The 21,130-nt window shown below is 36.8% G+C and overlaps 1 protein-coding gene across 1 annotated transcript in view; it reads left to right on the top strand.

Annotated features, from left to right (window-relative positions):
- The window catches only part of LOC123690838 (mediator of RNA polymerase II transcription subunit 13), a 57,533-nt gene that overhangs the window by 4,477 nt on the left and 31,926 nt on the right, over positions 1 to 21,130 (top strand). Inside the window, exon 2 of the mRNA XM_045634917.1 lies at positions 11,808 to 12,108. Within this exon, the coding sequence (XP_045490873.1) occupies positions 11,808 to 12,108 (301 nt within the window). The remainder of the gene's footprint in view (positions 1 to 11,807; positions 12,109 to 21,130) is intronic.

Raw genomic sequence — 21,130 nt, 5'->3', positions numbered from 1 at the left:
GAGGTTAAGTAGCATTTCTTATCAAGGATCGCGAAGGTCGAGCGAGATGCAATACAGCGTTAACAGTGCGTCCTTCACCTACATTGTGTCCTTGCGCTTTCACAACAAAACTTATTGTTAGTATTTTGAGCTCAATGCGAAACTTTCTCGAAGCATTCGTAAGCTTTGTGGAATATGTGCACGTTTGTTATGGAACACCAATTGTTTGCTCATGGTTGATTGGCTAAATCCTTGTTCCTTTTTTATGACCCAGTAAACTGTTGTTTATTTGGAAGAATAATATGTAATATTTATCGTCCAAATTATATTGACCCTATCTCATCAATATTTTTAGGTGTTCTATTTATAATGTATCCGTTATTCACACGCAGACCGGCGCATACGCACAAAAATAATTTGCATCAATAATAAATGTGACGAATCATTGCATCGGCATTTTGTTAGGCCCTTGACCCGTATAGGTCCAAACAGCTGGGTCAAGGTTTTATTTTGATGTCTTAAGGAAAAGTACTGCTTGTTTATCCGTCATCTTCTGAATCGTGTATTAATGAAGGATTCAGATCAAAGGATTGATTTGGTAAAAGGTCTTGTATGACATCTTAGATAGTAGAAATACTTGAACACATCCTAGTAATATTAATTTCAGTTGGATTGTTTGTATATTGAAAACAAATAGCCCTCGTACTAGATGTATACTCGTCATGCGATGCTCTAACAAGAATTTATGAATGAAGATGTACCAATCTACACACTTATACTTGTACAAGAAAACATCAAAGAGAAGTTACTATGTATGTAGGAAAATGAGGGAGCGAAGTAAAACAAGGAACCCCTCGTTTCCTTTGAAAAGGTACCTTAGACATATGTGTTGTTTTTCTCGGCCTAGAATCAAAAAATATACATTTCTTATACATAAATGTGAAAACATGTATTCTTTATGATATATGAAATTTGTATGACACTACTATGTTTATTTGCAGTGGTGAACCATTGTGTCTTCCATGAAGTCGCATTTTGAATATTTTATAGTTTTCCTCTTCCTCGTCATATTTTAATGACCTCATACATTTGTGTGACGTCTTCATTACATAATATAAAGTGTTTATGGGTTTTTACATGCGACTCGTTTAATCGATTTTGATACATAGCTACTTACTTTAATAAATGTTGTACGTAGATGTTGATGCAGATAGTTAATTGCATATTGAAAAGCTGCGTTCGTTTACGCTGTGCTCTCAAGGCCTAAGTTTTCGATAATTTATCAATATACCAACTTACAAATTATAAACATAGAAGTATGCTGAATTATATATAACGTTTATGTTAAATTTGATATGTCCATTATATCCACAATGAGGAAAACCGTTTATCACAAAGTTTATTTAGCATTGAAATTAGCATTAAACTGTTGCTACAAAATTGTACAGTTGAGCGCAGCTATCAATGTGTAGTATAATAATAGATTTTGAATAACAAACAGCACGAGCAATAATTTGGTAGTGAGCAGCAATTAGGGTCCGGCAGATTATCGAGAGTGCGAACGAGACCGCGGCCGCTGAATGTGGGTCAAGACGACTGAGGAGCCCTGCGTTTTATTGCTTTGCTCTTGATTTTATACGCATTTGATTTTTGTGAATCTTGTTAAATTTTAGTATGAACAGTATGTAGCTGACTATTGTCAATGAACATGAGATTTTAAATGGTTTAATGACCAAAAATAAGTTGTCAACAACTAACTATTGCGATGGTAAAATAAGATTGCTTTGTATATGGCACATAAATTAGGACATATAAAATGTGAGTGTTGACGTTGAACGCATATAGCCGACGCGCGTCGATTTGTTTTGTAAATACATAATATGATTGTGCACCGCTTGGCACGGCTCCGCCGCCGACTCGCAAGAAAGTGAGCGTTTAATCTTCCTCATCTCGCTACACAGTACACGCCCGAACACTTGCATTGCGATTTGCGAATAACAAATAAAGCAAAATATCCGCAACAATTGAACGCTCATGGGTAGCTGGCTGGGCGTGAGCGTGCTCGATTTAGTATCGATTGAAATATCGCACGCTTTTCACTAATGCGTGATTTCAGATCGACATTCCTTCTAGAATAATGTAGCTCCTTCGACTTTATATTGAAGCAAAATAATCCTTACGAATTTATTTTAATAAATAAAAAATTCTAATAGGAAAAATATTGCCTATTTGTATCCCAAACTATGCGTAGAAATGATTCGAATGAACTTTATACTTGATAGTATGCAAATTAGGTAGGTATATCGTAGTGACCAAATTGTTTTTGTACTGAATGTATTGAACGCATTAACAAAAGTATATAGGTACCTATATAGGTAACTTTCACCGCGATAAAAGTTATTCAAGTTAAGAATATAGACTGTTTCATTGCATATGCGTGCATAGCTGATTTTCCATAGATTTCTCGATGCTAGTCCTTACTGTATATACTTTTACTTATTAGATATAGTATGCAAAGTAATGATTCTCTCATTAAAACATGATCGCTCTCGACGGTTCACCTTGGCCCTTCATTTCGGCCCTCGACTCACGGAAAACGAGTTTTCACTCAACTACTGCCATTGCACACTACACAGTACACACATGTAATATACCTAGTGATTGAAAATCGATTGGACAGCTACAATTGCAAACATCACGAACAGAGATCGATTGAGATAGTAATTTAAAAAGAAAGACGCCTTAAAATTGAAGAATTTGATCACCAAAAAGCCTAGGTAAAATATTGTTTTAATAATAGTAATATAAGTTGTATCATCATTAAATTACACTCATAATAATGCAATAAAAATTGTAATTAAATAAATTAAATTATATACGATAACTACGATTATGACCTCATTACTGAAGACAAAACAATACAACAGCGATTGACAATGTACCTAACAAACTCTTTACTACGAATGTAACTAGGTTACGCCGAACTGTTTAATTAACCGTAAGATTGTCGCAATTGTGCAATAAGGTTACGTTTGCGTGTAAACAAGGCTTAAGGTAACAGCTAGTATGTGCCCAAAAACAGTATGTCGTTAAGGGCAATATAATTAATTATATAATGCTTTCACTCTGGTCTCCGCAGAGCTCCGTCGCTGTGAACTCGTTTGACTATTCACACTGTGGAATGAAATTGCCGACGCGTTCATTGCGTACCATTTACCATATTGTATGTAGCTGTATTCTGTAACATAGTGTTAACGTTACACGAAAAATCGAAAGCCTAAAACGGCTTTCATATCGTATAATAAATGTAAATACGAAATCACCATATGTATTTGTATTTAAATATGAAAACACCATAATGGTTTACTGCTAATTTCTTAATTCATTCATTACAAGAGAAGTTATATTATCAATATCAAGTATGTGTAGGTAACTACTTCGTATTGCAAAGTGAATATCGACAGGCTGATAGCGCTAAGCGCCGATGATTGCATTAAATTGCATCTCGGTATCACGTCTCAGACTGGCAAGCGTTCCCACTTCACCCTTCTGTCGACACACTGTTAAGATATACGCTCTTACATTCTTATATTTTAACTTTTATTACAAGTTGTTACGAGAAAACGCAGACAAGAATATGAAAATGTATGATATTGTCACTATAATCTTTACTGTAATCTTTATACCGCGTTGTCACGATTACTGTATAAATAATGAAATGATATTATCTGTTCAAATCTCCGATTCCGATTCCTACAGTTACTCAGTGGAAGTACTTGCCGTGTGCCACTTAACAAATAGTGCATAAAACTTGATTTCGTGCCACCATTGTGCCCGAAGTGTTACCTTCTCTAGCTTTGGATCTTGACAAAATATTGTTAATGTTTATAGTTTTGGTTATTAGTTATTACAATAATCACGCACGCACTCAAAAAATATTATGCTTAGTTTATTTTACGTAATTATATGTCAATAATTTGAGAATTAAAAGCAGTAGGTAGGTATAAATAATGTTGAAAGTTACATGACACAACTTTTAGTATTACATATCACAAACAAAAGCCCTAGACGCACCTCTGCAGTACCTAGCAGATATTATGTATATGGAAAAAATAAAAATACCACAAGTCACAATATCTTCATGCCGTAAAGCCATTGTATAAAAGACTCACGACGTTGTAAGGCGCTGTCTTACGGTAGATACTTAGTTTGTACGATATTATAATTTATAAGCTTTCAAGTTCCTCTTTTGTATTCATAAAAGCTTCGCGGCCTGCGCATGGGGTCCGCATTATTTTGTCGCAGTAGCTTTACAAGTAGACACGATGTAGCTCCATAGCTTGCTTTGTCATAGATTAGCATACGAATCTACATTGGAATTTTCATAAGCTCAATGAAAATACATTAGATATTTTTAATTTGTCGTTTTACGTTTTACACTGTAAATATTTTATTAGACCATAACTGTTCAATATCTGTTACAATTTATATCCTTCCTGTATACGAAACACGGTGTTTGTGTCCAAATAAAACATTCGCTTCAGTACAATGTAAACATGTCGATATTCACGTCAAAAAGTAAATACGGCTCCATATTTCGAATTCAAACACACCGCATATCACGGGTATACATCGGAAAACAATGCTTTACGTACTCTTATGTAATCGACAGCCATAAAAGTGGGGCAAATCCTCAAAATTCTAGATTTACAGCGAGCGGGGGTTCGTTGACCGCGCGGTACCGTTAGCTGGGTAGTGCACTCGCGCCGTCTGCTTCATCTACCTGTACCCTGCATGCACCCTTCGTACTTGCACCCCGTTCATTCCTGCTTTTTTTGTTTCGTTGCCGCCGTCTTCAGTAAAGAGAAATGTAAAAATGTTCTTTTGTTGCTTCACATGTATTCCTGACTCAATCTATCGTCTTGCTTCTCCCTAAAATTGTGACTGGAATTCTCTTGAGTCGAAAATGTAAATCATGATACGGTTTTAGAACGATCGCACTCGTAGTAAATATGAGATTCGCTACAATAAACAGACTGGTTATTTTGTGTTTGTGTATTTGAAATCTTATCAATTGGATGATTATTTTCAATATCAGACGGTGTGTATCATTGATAATATCTAGTATTTTTTAAAATCGATATTTAAATGTGTATAATATTTGACAAGTTTTACCTTATTAGATTGTCGCGAATCGTGACAAATTATATGACAAATGTTCATTTTCACTGAAGTTCAGCGACCCGATGTAACGATTACTAAGTTATTAATTCTATTCGATTACGACATCGCCAATGCGTGCAAACAATAGAGCGATCACTGTGTTACGATTCGACATATAATTAAAATATTGATTTAGATACCTTTTTGGTAACAGTGGCATATTTTAGAAGTGTACATTTCATTAAAACTCTTATTCACAATATGTCATCAAGATGTGAAACGTAGAACAATAATAATTTGACATACACTAGTTAATTGATAAAAAAGTAATGATTGAGTGTAGCGGTAAGTTGCGACTATAATATGAAAACTTAACTTGATTGTGAAGACTAAAGGTGTTTTAATCTCTGTGAAGTACTCAATACGTGGGCCACACTGAAAGTTTTGCGTAACTAATAAACAAAACAATTTATTTGTCCAATATTATATTTACTACTTTTTAAAGTATTCTCCGCTACATTTAAAACACTTTTTCATCCGTTCAAACCATTTCTGGAAACATGAGGACCATTGGTCCGAGGGTATGTTTTCTGCGTGCTGTTTGAAAGCAACCACGGCCTCTTCTGGCCTCGTAAATGTCGAACCACTCATTGAATCATAGATTTGTGGGAAAAGAAAGAAATCGCAAGGTGCTAGGTTAGGACTGCGTGTGGCATGAGTCACGTGCTCTATGTTTTCAGTAGCCAAAAATGACTTTGTTTTGTTCGCGGTGTGCGCCGAAGCACTGTCATGGTGCAACAAGATGCGACTTCTAGGTCGCTTTTCTCTTATTTTTTCTAAGACATTGGGCAAAAAAATAGTGGTGTACCACTCGGCATTAACAGTCTTTTGTTACTCAAGTGGGATAGTGCAGACAGGATTCGTCTTAGAGAAAAATAATGCAATCATTTGTTTGCCAACCCTTCTCGCCTGCCTCTATTTGGTTGGTTTGCTGTCACTTTCAAACACCCACAAAGAATATTGGTGTTTTCTTTCTGGAATATAACCATATATACATATTTCATATCCTGTCACGATATTATACACGGCATTAGAATGTCCGTAATTGTACTTTAATAGCATTTCTTAACACCAATCTACTCGATGTCGTTTTTGTTATGGAGTGAGTTTGGGAGCAATTCACCGGCAACCAATCTTCCTAACTTTGAAATGTTCATGTAAAATTTTCTGAATTTGTCTCATATCAATCCCCAAATGTCCTCGAATATCCTAATAAGTGATATGGCAATTTTCTTAAATTAGTCGTCTGATGGTAGCCATATTTTCCTCCGTGATCGCAGTTGAGGGTCGACCTTCACGAATTTCATCATGAAGAGAAACACGGCCGCGATGAAATTCAGCATATCAATGCCTTACAGTGCTCAAATAAGGTGCTTCCCTCCCAAAAGTATTTTGAAGGCGAGCAGTGCAAGCTTTCGGAGAAAGCGAACTTTTAAAATCATCAAAAATCATCGCCCTAAAATTGTTTCGTGTTAGTTCCGTTTTTGCTACGGACAACGAACTTCAACTTGAGATAAAAAAAAATTGACACGAGCTTTCAGCCAAATTTTTTTTTCCTCAACTTATGAGACTTCATAGGTTAAAAAAATATAACATTCAAAATTCAAACATTTATGGGTGGCTAGAAACGCAAAACTTTTAGTGTGCACTAGGTATAAGTAAAGATAACTCGGGAGCAAACCTTGTAATATTCCATATAAACATGGTTCCGTAACATGTACGCGGTAAGCTCTATAAATATTGTCGGGCTTTGTTCGTGTCGATGCAATATGATTCATGATCATAATAGTATTGTTGAGTGGAGGTATCGGCAAGTATCGCCTGCGCCCGCGCCTGACCTCACCGATTCGCGGCGCGTGCCTCTAAGCGCTCGACGCATAACAATTTATTTGTTCGTGTATTCATGCTTACATGTTGCCATGGATTGTTATTCAATGTTCGATATGGACTTCTATTTTCGATCCATAAACAACTGTTGTTTCAGCAACGAATCAAGCCTTCTATGGATAAACAGACCCGGTTTCAAAGATCCGTCCGCCTTATTTTGATTCAATACATTCTTCGTGTAACTCTTGTAGTAACTTTCCGGGCTCAATTTTACGCTACAAATTAGCGTTTACGAAGATATTTCGTATGCTTGGTCAAGTAGGATCGCGTCATGGTTTTTTACGAAGCAATGTAATCTGTCGCGGGTCAGAGGTAATTGTTTTATCATCTCAACATTGCAGATAACCGGAGCGATACACGGCTCATTGTGGTACCGCATTGTGCGTCCTTCTCGCACGCGTTCTTGTTACAGCGAGAAAATTGAGAAGGAAATAACGGTAATTGGTTCGTTGTCGCCGCCCACACTCCCCTGTAACATTGTGCTTTTAGATGTCGGAAGAATGTTATAGCTAACCCTGAACTCGCTTCGGGTGCTAACTTATGAACCGCTTATTCCCATCGGTTCTAACTCCTAATGAAGACACCAGTGTTTACAGGCATTTGGTATCATCTAGATAAAACAATGATATCTTCAGATTTCAATTAATTAAAGTTTCCTTCTACTGTTACAACAAATATCATCAAATGTAATCAAGCAATTACCACATCGTTTATACTATTTATGACAATTTCAATTATAACAGTCGCACGCTATTCAAACTTGTAGAATTATCAAAAAAGATTCATATCGGCATTTAGCACATAGTAACAAACATGTCAGGCGAATACAGCCCTTATTGTTTTGTATATAAAGTGTAACGTGGCGTGTGCTCGAGGTCGGTGTGTAGTGGTGAAATGTAACGTGCGGTACATAACAATGATGTTCGCGGAAGTGGTCGACATACGGCGCTTATGTCACGCACTGCGTTACCGCCGAGATTGTAGATTGTTCTATATGCGCTGTGCCACTTGTAAGCATTTGTTTCATGTTTTTGTAGCATAAGAAACGAAAAAGGATAATGGTAGGTAATAGGTATTATGTAGAAACTAGAAAGATATTGAGAGCTTAATATTTTTTTTTAATTTAATTTTGAATCATACACAATATAAGTAGGTATTTGCTAAACGCAAAATTTTGATTAATGAATATGAGCTTATTAATTAGCGTTAACTACTTATTTTTAAATCGACCCAATTTTAAAATAATTTATGTGTCAACAGTAGCTTATAGAGTTCTAGCTGTTGAGTCAATTTTAATTTTCCGATGAAGTTCACAATATCTTATTAAAAAATAAAAATATATCGTAAATTTTTGTTTTAAAATTGTAATTAACCAGATCTCATATCAGAACCCCAATTTTTGTTTTAATTTAATTTAACAACTATTAAAATATTGAATAAACTTGCTCGTATGTACTTTATACAATTGCTTTAAACGTATAGATAACATTGTGTTTGAAAATAATACGTTAATAGTGTTGAAGTGCATTAGCGCATTGTAATGAACGGTGAAGCGTTAAATTGTAAGGTCATCCGGGTATCGCTGTTTGTAAACACGTACTGCGAACTGGCCTGCCCACCGAAGGATCCAGATAGACACATCCCATAAAAACATACGTTTTATTATGTTTACAACGCGAATCGATTACCTACATTATTTGCATAATTGAGGAAACGTATGACATTTATTCTGATGTAGTGCAACTATTAAGTAATAAATTATCGGGTCCCGAGCGTGTGACGTCACCAAACAAAAATGCAGTAGCGAAGTGCAGGGCCGGGGGCGCACGCGCATCTTGCCGTCACATCACTCGGATTGTTTACCCCGCAGCCCGCTAGTAACGTAACCGGCGCGCGGTTGCCGCACCGCGCCGCGGTCGCCTCCTCTCACTTTCGCGACGCGCCATCCCGCTCGCCCGCGATACCACCGTCTCGCTCTCGTCTAGCGGTGTTCGACTTTTTTGGCCATGCAGTTTTTTCCGTTCTTGGTTATGTTCACTTTACGGGGCAGCATTGTTTACAGCCAACAGTACATTAATTGTGCATAATATTATGTAGTTATATAGGTAATACTAGAATCGATTTTGAAATTATGTATTTTGAAGTGTTATCTGTTAACATAAATTAACCATATCAAATTAGCTTATGAATGAATAATTTATACAAAATTAATTACTATTCATAGAATGGAAACTATCCCCGTAGGTATTCATTATAATATTACGTTTAATGTAAGTCACAAGTCAATCAAAAGCTTTAAATTTATGCTAAAAGATTTGCTTGAAAACGTCGGCGACAAACAGACAAGTTTGGCCGGAGCCTTGCGGCCGGGTCAGTAGATCGCACTCGCTCCACATTTTAAATTCAAATAACCGCACATTTTCCACTATAAACTTGTGCTTTAAGCTGGGAGCTTTGTCGGCGGATATTTTTCCCAATATCCGCCTTGAACGCTCTTTGATGCTGACAATCTCCCTCGTAATCTATGGGGAACGAAGTCGAAAGACCGTTTATAACTGTAGTTTTTATAAGAATATGTCCTATATTATTCGTAAGAGATGTCGTTAGCAGAAGTTATTAATACAGCAATCAATCAATCTTGCTTAAAGTTACAGATATAACTAAATTTAAATTCAAAGCAATATTGAGCCATCTGTCGTTAAATGATCGATTTGTTAATGATTTGGGCAAATAATGAAGCGATTTAGATGAATACGTCACGTCGCACAATAGAAAGTGAAGCGGTCTGCGCGGGCGCATCGGGCGTTAGAAAGCGGCCGGCCTCGACGTCAACCGAATCGACTGCTCGCGCATTCTTTCACACCCTACCACTCAGAACTGGTACGGATCAAATGTATACCAAGCAAATTATATAACTATGTATATTGGCACACTTTTCTTTCAAGAATTTCCATAATTTGATCAATATTTTCGAAGATTCGATGCTTCCAACTGGTTTATTTTAGATAAATATTTTGTAATAAGTGTAAAATTATTATAATGTGGTCAAAATGTAGGCTTCGCTTTCTCTTATATGAAAGATACTGACTTAAAATCGAACAGAAGTTACTTGATATTTTGTGCCAAGCTACGGAAATATTTATAATATCAAACTAATGTAAACCATCTTTAACATTATATAATCTGTGTTACAAGCCACATTTAGAATTGCTTTATTTCCGCAAGTAAAACACTTACAATTTAATCTCATTTCATATTAATATAATCAATTAAAATATATTCTATCTATAGCACAAAATCGTTCAGTTTGCTATTACATAGAATACCATAGTTGCGTCTAATATAAGGTGGCTTTCAAAAGCACAATCTAATCTGATCTTTGCTGTCATCCGGTTGACAACAGCGTCTCAACTCTCAAGTCATCCCGGTGCCGCCGCTCCCCTCGCGGTGCGACCCCACGCGCGGCTCGCGCCAGGTGTAGTCGCAACCCCTTCCTGCAGATGGTGTCGGCGTCGCACTGCCACGACCAATGACCTTAGTCATTACCATTAGTGCTCAGACACACCTATACATCTGCGGTTCTGGCTTTTGGTCTGCCCGCTTGGGTTTGATGCGGTTTACGTAATTGAGATGGCGTTAATTTTCGTGTTATATTGCCTCCGGTGCGTGTCAGTATTATTGGAAGTATAGTGTCATGATTGCAAGGAATAACGTAGGATATAAATTATAATTGAAAGAAAAAAAACTGCATGATTGAACGATACGTTTATATTTATTTTCATGTGAACCATATGATAAGAAAATAGGTAAAATATCAAGCTGTACAAACAACAAAGCATGTAACAAATTCGTAGAGTAATCTTCGCACAGACCGTTTGTAACATCTGCATATGAATTAAGCAAGTGTTATTAAATACGGACGCCGGGCACACACGGTATTTTGACCTAATGTTCACATTTACAAGGTCACGTGAGTAGCCATTCACCTCTATGTCCGTACAATCGTATAACAATCGACGGCTCTTTCGATTTTCTGCATGTATGTAACTTAATATTTTTTCGATAAAATTATATATTAAAATATAAAAATTCGTAGAATCTTGTTTCTTTTACCCGTGTATAGCATTATGCTACATTTATCGCGATAATTACAAGGTAATCAACACCAACCCGGGCTATAACATCGAGGAAACAAAAAATATAATTAAATTGCATTTACCTACTTTAGTAATGTATAAAAACCATGTCCCACGACTTCACGTTTTACGTAAATTGGTATTCAATTAAGGCCTACTATCAACTCGTACCTACAAGCTTTATGAAAACGATCGTTCACGACTTTTTTTTCGTATTGGTTAGAAAGACGTAAAAATAAAGTTTTGTTAAATACTTTAAAATATAAGATTAATCTGATGTTAATACGTTTTTTGGTTTGGTTATGTCAAAAAGGATCAATGAATGTAATCTTAACTTAATTAGTAGACTACAGAAAAGAACAAAATTGAACGATTTTTCAAGATCTTATTTTGAGATTGAAATCGTATGAAATGCAGTTACCATATTATGAGCAATGACTGATGAAATTAGGTTAAAATCACCAATTAGTTTGCATGATTTGTTTTCATACTCAACATCGAATCACAAGTGCATAAATTGGTATCATGTCCTTATGTTTTTTGTGCGTGGTTACCAATAGTACAGCGTGTTGTATCTTTCAGACTGAACTCCACGGGATAAAATGGCGTAAGCTGGTATGGGGCGAGACGAGCGGCGGCGGGGACGGCGAGGACGGCGCGGCGCCGCTCGCCGACCCGGTGATCAGCAGCTACGCGCGCTGCCTCGCCGGCGACATCCTGTGCGTGTGGCGGCGCGTGCCGGCCCCGCAGCCGCTCGACTTCGACATGGCCATGCCCGCGCCGCCGCCGCTCTCGCTGCGCGCCTCCAAGGAGCTATGGATCTTCTGGTACGGCGAGGAACCCGACCTGACCGGCCTCGTCGCGCCCGAACTCATGGAGAGCCGTAAGTCCCAGCTACATTTCCCTATAATGCTAATGAGTGAATTGTATTGTCTTTGTATCACATCCAGATACGCTGTTAATGGTGAATCATGCTATCACTCCAATAATAGATATGACCAAATAAATATCACAGATAGGTACCTTAATTTATCAGCACCAACGAGCCATTGATAGCGTTATATTCGTTATAGTATCGATAAACGCTGAAGTTGTTTACGGAAAGCGATATATGGCTGTCTCCGCGAGTCGAACACGGATAATCCCCGCTCCGCTAGCAGCTTAATGGCTCCGTGTAACAGTTCGTTGAACAAAACCCCCGCTCGTTGTATCATCTGCGACAATTAGGCGGAAGATTAAGATCGCGTTGTCATTTTCGACGCGGCTATATAGACGGGTCTGGTGAGAGTAATTAAGCTGAAAAATTAGATTTACTAGCTGGTTGCCAATTTAATTGATGTAACCAAATGCTACGTTTCAATTAGAGTTATAAATCGATTTCAAAATAACTCAACACTTAAAAATTCATTCAAATTAATTCTGCCAACACATTATCTTATGAATGCTTTGCCCTTAAAGGCCCCCTTGAAACCTTTCAAATACAGAGCATTAATAACAACACCTAAACATAGATGACAATTGCGTGTCGCGTAAGTTTCGAACTCAGAAGTTTGAAGAAGTTCACAAGTCAACAAGTCTTTGATGTCTGCGGGCATTTTTCTACGTATGGGAAAATAAAAATCGTTTCAACGTTGAAAGAGAAAGTGAACACTCGTTTGACGAGTTTTGCTAGTTTGCTACAAAGTATTAAGTATCCCGCCCATTCATGTCTGATCAAAGGGATTGTCTTCGGTACTTATAAAATTATTCGCAATTCTATCACCTGTAACCGTGGATAATCGTAAGGTTGTTTTAATAGAGAGAAACTTAGTTGTTGGGTAATAAGCTCGTTTTAATTGGCAATAGACACGATATGTAGACGATTGTTTTCTCTCTCGCTAGCTATTACCATATTACATTCTGTATGCAATCAGTTGTGAAGAAATATACGTGTCGTACTGGAAATCAAGATTTTACCCGATTACTGTGCTGTTTTACACGTACTTTATCTTATACATCATTATCAAGTTTAAATAACTCAATCGGAAGTAAAATAAACGATCGGATAGGACTTTTACCCCCAAGTTGTAGTCCTTGCTCTTACACAACTTCTTCGAGAATGTTAAATAAATGAATGCTACACGGTCTGCGTTCATTAAGTTGGTTGCTTAAACGTTATTTTTAGTGAGCCTTGATTTCCAATCTTCGTGTTTATTTAAATAATATCGTTTCGAGCACAGCAGTCGAGTGCAAGTTCAGCCGGCAGCGACCGGATCCGAAAATAGACTGTGACATAAATCTACATAAACGGTCCTTATTTTGGTGCCGCTATTGTGCACCTCTTGTTCTCGTTACCTTGCTTTATCTCTTTATGTACTTAGTCACATCCAAAGTACAAGTCATCCTCAAAGTTATATCCTAAGTTGAAGCTTATATTATGCCCATTTTAAATGTGACTACATATTAGCGCGTTTCCCTATTGGTCTCTTTATATTGTATTTTTATTCACTTGATTCGTCTTTCAAAATATCCACAACAATCATCTTATTTATGTAAATCCATTTTATTAAGCACGGCTACTTGGTCCAATCTTTTGGCTATAAAATTTTGCATAATTTCACATACCTATAACCAAACGATCATATGTTTTGATAACGGTCAAAGAACACGAGATACATTATTTTATATGAGGAAGTCTTAGCGGTGTTTGTGTTGCGTAATATCACACCTAGACGCGAAGTGGGCGTAACGACATTACGCGTGCGCGCTGCTAAGTGCTCGTACATGATAAAAGGGCAATATCATGAATGTGATTGATTTCGTTCTATACTAAGGATCCTCTTTTTGGAAAGTTTCGGGAAGCTTGCTTCAGACACGTTACATTTTGGATTAAACTTAAAACAATGACGACATGTTAGTCTAAATGTGTCATCTGAATAGTGGTAAAAATAAAAGCTTTATTGCAGCAATAAATCTCCCGGTCACCCACTTTTCGCTTATACGGGATGCGCAAGGACGCATTCGTCTCATTGTAGTACAGTAGTGCCCTATCATTCCTATTAATATTATTCTTCCTCAGGAATAACTAGACAATGGTATTATTTCCACAACAAATCGTTGTGGAATTGTAGCCTGGAATTAATAATTGTTCGTTTTTAGGACGTTTGTCGATAAAATAGTAAAATATACCTGATTATATTATGCGTAGAAAAACCGGTTCTTTATTTTAATGCAAAAACTTCATAATATATAATATTTTTAAATAAAATGGAAGGAAAAATTGAATACAGCCGATCGAAGGTCGCCGCCGGTTCAACTGCTAACGGAAATAACCGTACCTACAGCAATTTCCCGTCCGGTAGAAGCCACCAGCAATGTCGTGCTGGACACACACACACACACTATATAACTGGATGGATGGATATACTTGATATATTTCAATAATGATTTATTCAGAAACGGACCTCCCGTTCCCATCACTTCTTTTTGCTAACTCCATTTCGCTCCCAAATCCCAATACACGTTTTCATAAGTGCGTTTGTCTCAACTTTATTGATTTATCTTTCAATCGACCCTAATAAAGATAGTATCCCCCTGAAATGAGCCATCATTTAGTACGGAGCAGCCCCTATATTGGCTGGCTCCCGGTAACAATTTGCGAGGAATCTGTCCGAGCCGCTCTGTGTACGTGAGCCCATTTGCGCGAAAATTAACGGCTGACCCGCCGGCGGCGGATGCGACAACGGATAATCTGTTTAGATCAACCCCGGCCAATGTGAACGCTGTTAGCTAAAAGATCAGAACTTCTCGCTTAAATACCTTTTACGAGAAACGTTTAGATAACTCGAGAATGTTCTAGAAGGTGCTCGCATTACATAGAGGCTATGTACACGAGTGAAACAATAAGCTTCGTCGCATAGTCATTGGAACAAATTATCTTTGTTACTCCATCTCGTTTACTCATTAATTCATGAAGCCGCGGTTAATGAATCATGTTATGCACATGATCAGCAGCGTTCACATGGTAGAAGTTATTATTGTATCTAACACAATATGTAGTTTTACGTTTGCTACTGTAATCACTGTCTTTTTAATTCAATTTAGTCAATCTTAATCATAATCGATTTGTTGCAAATTAAGCCATCTCTATATTTACGATATCGACACTAATTGTTCTGCAATATTTTCCATCGAACATTTTATTCTAAAAAGCGTCTCGTTTTAAATGATAAAGGCGGTGCGATTTTTCCTCGTTTAACCTTTATTACGCTTCACATTGACCGCGTAACAATTAGGGGCTGGCTATATCTCGGCACCTGGTGGCTGGTGATGGGCGGAAGGGAGTGTCGGAGGAGGGTGTCGTGTTCCCGCATTTGATTCTACCGCACTTACTTATTCATTGTGCCCGATATCGTGTGTCGATAAGCTGTGATACTACTGTATCGAGTAACATAACATTTAATGATTAAAGATCTGCATTTGAGGGTATAACTTATGTTTTAAGTATGTTTACTTCACTCAACTCAACTTTGAAAATTTAGTTATACGGATTCCAAGGTTATCGGCTACCTATATTATTATTGGTCTGTTTGTTGCCCTTTTCCAAGCGTAAAATACTTTCATGGGACGCCCACGTTGCGCATTTTCCTATCAATTGTCACTTATTATATTTAAAGGTCACTTTGAGTTCAGTGAATTGCTTTGAGCGCGGTGTGTGTGGGTGACTGCTTAGGTTAAAGTCCGCAAACCAAAATTTCGTGCAACGACGAGCTATACGTATAGACTATAGCTACTATAGCTAAAAAGTAAAACGTCCTCAATAACTTCAGCAAATTGAGTACTTTTTAATAATTCCAATTAGATTCGCATAAATATTATTTGTCAAAGATATTGAAATATCAAATTGAGGAAATATCGGTTTCTCGACATTTTTATATTTTCAATTTTGTTTTGATTCTGTTGCCTTTATAGACGATCTCATTACATATCTGATACTTGTTAAATTTTCCTTCAGATGTGAGGCATAAACGAAAAAATGTATATCAATGAAAATATAAGTATTGACATCGAAACAATTTTTACTATAACATACAAAATAGGGATAATTTGCCTCTATTACCACCCATATTATCGTAACGAACCCGTCGGTAGAGCGGCGGCCACAAAATTTGATGGCTGAACATTATCGTTTATGCGCATCGCATTATAATATAGGCGACGTTTCAAAAATATCGCGACACCATAACTGGAGCATGTATATAATAGAAACGGTGCGATAAATTAGGTGCGAAGTGGCGCAAAGACGGCGATAAGTGGCGCTGTGGAGCGGCAGCCGGCACCCGCGCGGCCGGCCGCCGCACCGCACGCTGATCGATACGCGCCGCCGGCCGCCGCCGCTCTAACCTACCCCTACCTGCGACCTGCACCTACACAATACAATCTTCGCAACAACACCCGACGCTCTTGTACGGCCTCTCGCACATACGCCTAGTCCTACTCTTTGACTTTATTAATTAGATTACGTCATTTTCATTTAAGCGCGATCGCTATGAAACTTTTGAATATATTAATTTTTCTAATATCGACCATGAATAAATATGTATGGAATACTGGTGGAGTATGGATATGACATTATCTATTGCTAATCAAACAAGATAATTATGTACACTTGCTGGGTTTCACGCACGTAGCGTACCTAAGTAATAATGTTTTGATTAATTAATTATTATTCATTAAAATAGATTTAGATAGGATTCGATTGATTAAAATTATAATATTTAAATCTTACCCTTCAAAATACAGCAGTTTGAAAAGGTGCCAAAAAATAGATATTGATTGCGATGGGAACGTCAATCAAACTTTGCTGTTCGTGATCAGTATTTCAATGGAAACACAGTTAATATTCTTGAAGAAATTGGAAAGTTTGTTCATTTATTACATAATGAAGAAGTTCAAACTAATTATAAAATGCTTCAAAATTAGCGCTTCCTAAAACTTTCATAATGTGCAGATTCCATGTGTTTGTAACAAAACCGGAATATGTCTAGACAGTGTAACTCGGTCATGAAGAGTTAATTAGAAGATTAATGTTTGCAGCTCTAGCTCGTGGGAGAATCTCATTGGCGTACTTAATAGTAATCCGAATTAAATTTAAATATTGCATTTGAACACGACCATTTAAAGTATTAGGTTTTACTTTCTGATGTCTGCAGCTAACAACTGGTTTGACCCGTTTCGCCAGGTTTGCCCGCGGTCAGGGCGACACCTGATCCTTACTGCACATGTCCTCCGCACTCGCATGCTAAATCATAACGTATACACATGTCGGGCGCACCGGGGGCTGGTTTGAGAGGCCCTCGGACGCCAGTCGGCATTCCGTGACGAATTCCAGACAATAAAATTATGATCGCCTGTGGTGTTTTACTCAAATAAAACGATCACTGCCATTTTTTAACAGCGTAGCTGAGATGCGACTGCAAATTAAACGTTTCGAATTCTTAGTATTCTCGAGAGCCGGGTCCAATTTAACTGGCTAAAGATGAATGTTGTTCGCGCGCATGTGCCTCTCACTCGCCCAAATTCTTATAAACGGCCCCTTTACCTAGTCGGCTGCGAACCGATCTCACCTCTAATATTTCGAAATGTTAAGAAATAAGTCGTCTGCACCAAAATATTACAAAATACACTCAAACCGATTTACCTACATTTGATACAATATGCAATGAATTTTCTATTTAAAATTAAGAATCATAAATTGATCAATAGAGGAGCTTACGAATAGTAAGTTGGCCACAATTTCCATAAAGTGTCTCAGCGAGTGTCCAATGTTGAATGTTAGACTAGGTGAAATATTTAATGACGGCCGTTGGCGTACGCCTGGGCTGCGCAGTCGTTGACCCACGCCCGCCGTGCTCGTTCCACGACCAATCGTCCATGTTACACCCCATGTTACGGGTTATTGTAAATTTGCCACAAAGTTAATTCGTCACGTTTTTAAAACTCCATACATTGAAAGTAAATTCGTCACAAGCCTTAAAAAGTATGTGTAAGTTCGTCACAGGTATATTCGGGTTATTGTAAATTTGCCACAAGTAGTAAAGTACCGCCAGCAAGCAAGGCAAGTGAATTATACCTTTCAGCCTGCGATGAAACCAGCAATATAATGATTTACATTTTAATATTACAGTCATCATTCACATAAGGTAAATTCATCAATAACATAAGGTAAATTCATTATTGAGTCAAATTGATTTGCGCTTTTTAAAAGTTTGAAATGATTTTATATGTATTAGAATTTTTATTTTTATGGAAAACGAAAGTTGAATTATAAAAATAATTAATGTTATTTTAACTGTGATTTATTAAGTGTCATGATCATGAAACGCGCTAGTCTGTTTGAGTTTTGATTTTTATTTGCTTTGTGTTTTTCTAATATTATAGGATATGATTTAAGTAAAGTAAGAGCAATATCTTTACTTGTTAAAATAAAAGAATAATATTTTATCCTTATTTTTATAGGATTGTTATAAATATTGTAGAGCCGCTTTTAGTTCATTGCATTTTAAAAATATTTATAGAGAGAACTGTGATTTTTACGATTACCTATGTAGAATAATATAGATGTTTAGTAATATTTTTTATAACTGTTGTATATTTTTAGAACATTCAGGGTGTAAGTGACAGTCACCCGAAAACTTTAACCATGGAATCATTCTGAGCAACTTTCTCAAAGAAAGCATATTGTGGAAATGAAAAAAAAAATTTCAACCTCCCATACAAAATTAGCATCTCACTTGAAAATTTTGTATGGGAAACCGAATTTTTTTTTTTTCATTTCCGCAATATGGTTTCTTTGGGAAAGTTGCTCAGAATGATTCCATGGTTAAAGTTTTCGGGAGGCTGTCCCTTACACCCTGTATACAAAATAGGTGAAAAATATTTTATCCTTATTTTTATACGATTGTGATAAATATTATAGAGCCGCTCTCATTTCATTACATTTTAAAAATATTTATAGAGAGAACTGTGATTTTTACCATTACCTATGTAGAATAATGTAGATGTTAAGTAATACTCTTTATAACTGCTGTGAATTTTTAGAACATATACAAAATAGATGTTCCTTGGTTTTTAGCAAAATTTATCTTTGTTATGCTTTTCCTTATGTTTTTACAAAGTCCATCGTCATCCAATTTGACTGTGATTTTTTTACATGTAAGGTTGAAAATCTAAAACTGATTAAGAAATAAACATTTTAAATTAATTTATTGTTTAATTTTTTTGCTATCTGTACTTAAATTATCGATGTGACGAATTTACAATACTTGATATTAAATCGTGACGAATTAACTTAAAAAAAATAAAAGTGTGGCAAATTTACACATACTTTTTTAGGTGACGAATTAACTTTGTGGCAAATTTACAATAACCCCATGTTAGGGTACACACTCCGCCCTCCGTGCCGCAAGGTCCTAATTTAAATGAACTATCATTAGCCCGTACATGTTTGAAAGTTGTTTCTGCTCTACGGAAAACAACAATCCTTATTCGATTGTCGAAATACCTGACGACGCTTACACGACGTCTTTATAGGTTATATTGTCTTTAATTTAGACGTACATAATTCTAATTTATACTGTCTGTTCTTGTGAAGTAAGAACAGTATTTTACTGCCATGGACCGCGTTATCTAACGTAAACATTATCTCATAGTAGACGAACTGTTCGTGATGACAGCAGATAACGTCTTCCGCTAAATACCATTTGTGGCGACGCTACACAACGATTTAGTGTCGATGTCAAGTGGGGTAATAAAAATCGGTGCGAAGGTACACGTTCCTACATTGACAAACGATAAGTAGTTCGTTAGTTGTTTATACCCACCTATTTAAGCGATCGTATAGATAAGCTGCATGCAAACGTTCAGGAATTAATTGGTCTCGCTTAATTCGTAGCGATCGGTTTTGTTGAAAACACATTCAGCCTTTAAAAGGATATCGCTTTAAAATACAGGCTGTATTGTTTAAGTATAAATAAATCGAAACAGACGAGCCGTTAGCTTATTAATTAGAAGGCAGGGTTTGCTATGTGTGGGTTGAATGCGCGCCCGCAAACCGCGCTATTATTGTGAGAATGTACTTGAGATTGAGCGTAAGGAACGCACGCATTCCATTCCCAACGGGTTACCGAGCTTATTCTCGATCTGTTATCGTACCGGCTTAGCTTTGGATCATTGTAACTATTCATTATAACTTCATTATTGTTTTAATGCGGATGGAAATGCATTTTGCATCAAATTATCTCAGTTTTTCAACATGAAATATTTGCGGTTGGCGTTTAGGATTTCATTTCTCCCGTTCAATTGCTACTGCAGTTTTTGTTGTATCGATTAAAGTAGAGTTTATATTTATGGTGAAATGTGGAAGATATTGTTACTATTCTATAAAACTTAGATCTCGGGTACACTTTAAAGTTAACCTCAAAAGTTTTGAGTGCGATCACGAACCGTGGGAAAGGTGCCGGCCCCTGCGCCGACGCAGTCTCTTGTACTTAACGGTGCCACTGTCGCACGGTGTAATGTTGTTTTTTATTCATAACCTCCACTTCATTTACCAGAAAAACTTTATTAGTTCAATTTTATTTAATATTTTACTACGCATATAATTTCAGTGCTATAATTGATTTAGTTGTAGATTTTAAACTGATAGGTCCACTATAGTGTTTGATTCAACTCTTCGAAAATCGTATTTCGCTCAAAAATGAATACTTTACGCTGTAGACGATATAAATTTATAAAGACGATATGAAAAGTTGCTCAAGAATTAGATCATAGTGTTGTTGCGTAACAGAAATGCAAGTGTTGTCGTAAGCGATTCCCCTTCCGCGAGGTTGTTGAACGGTAACCGCGTTTGTGTTTGAGTTTTATTA

Source organism: Colias croceus, chromosome 4 (assembly GCF_905220415.1).
Source record: "Colias croceus chromosome 4, ilColCroc2.1".
Taxonomy (NCBI): Eukaryota; Metazoa; Arthropoda; class Insecta; order Lepidoptera; family Pieridae; genus Colias; species Colias croceus.
This window is presented reverse-complemented; position numbering and strand designations above follow the sequence as displayed.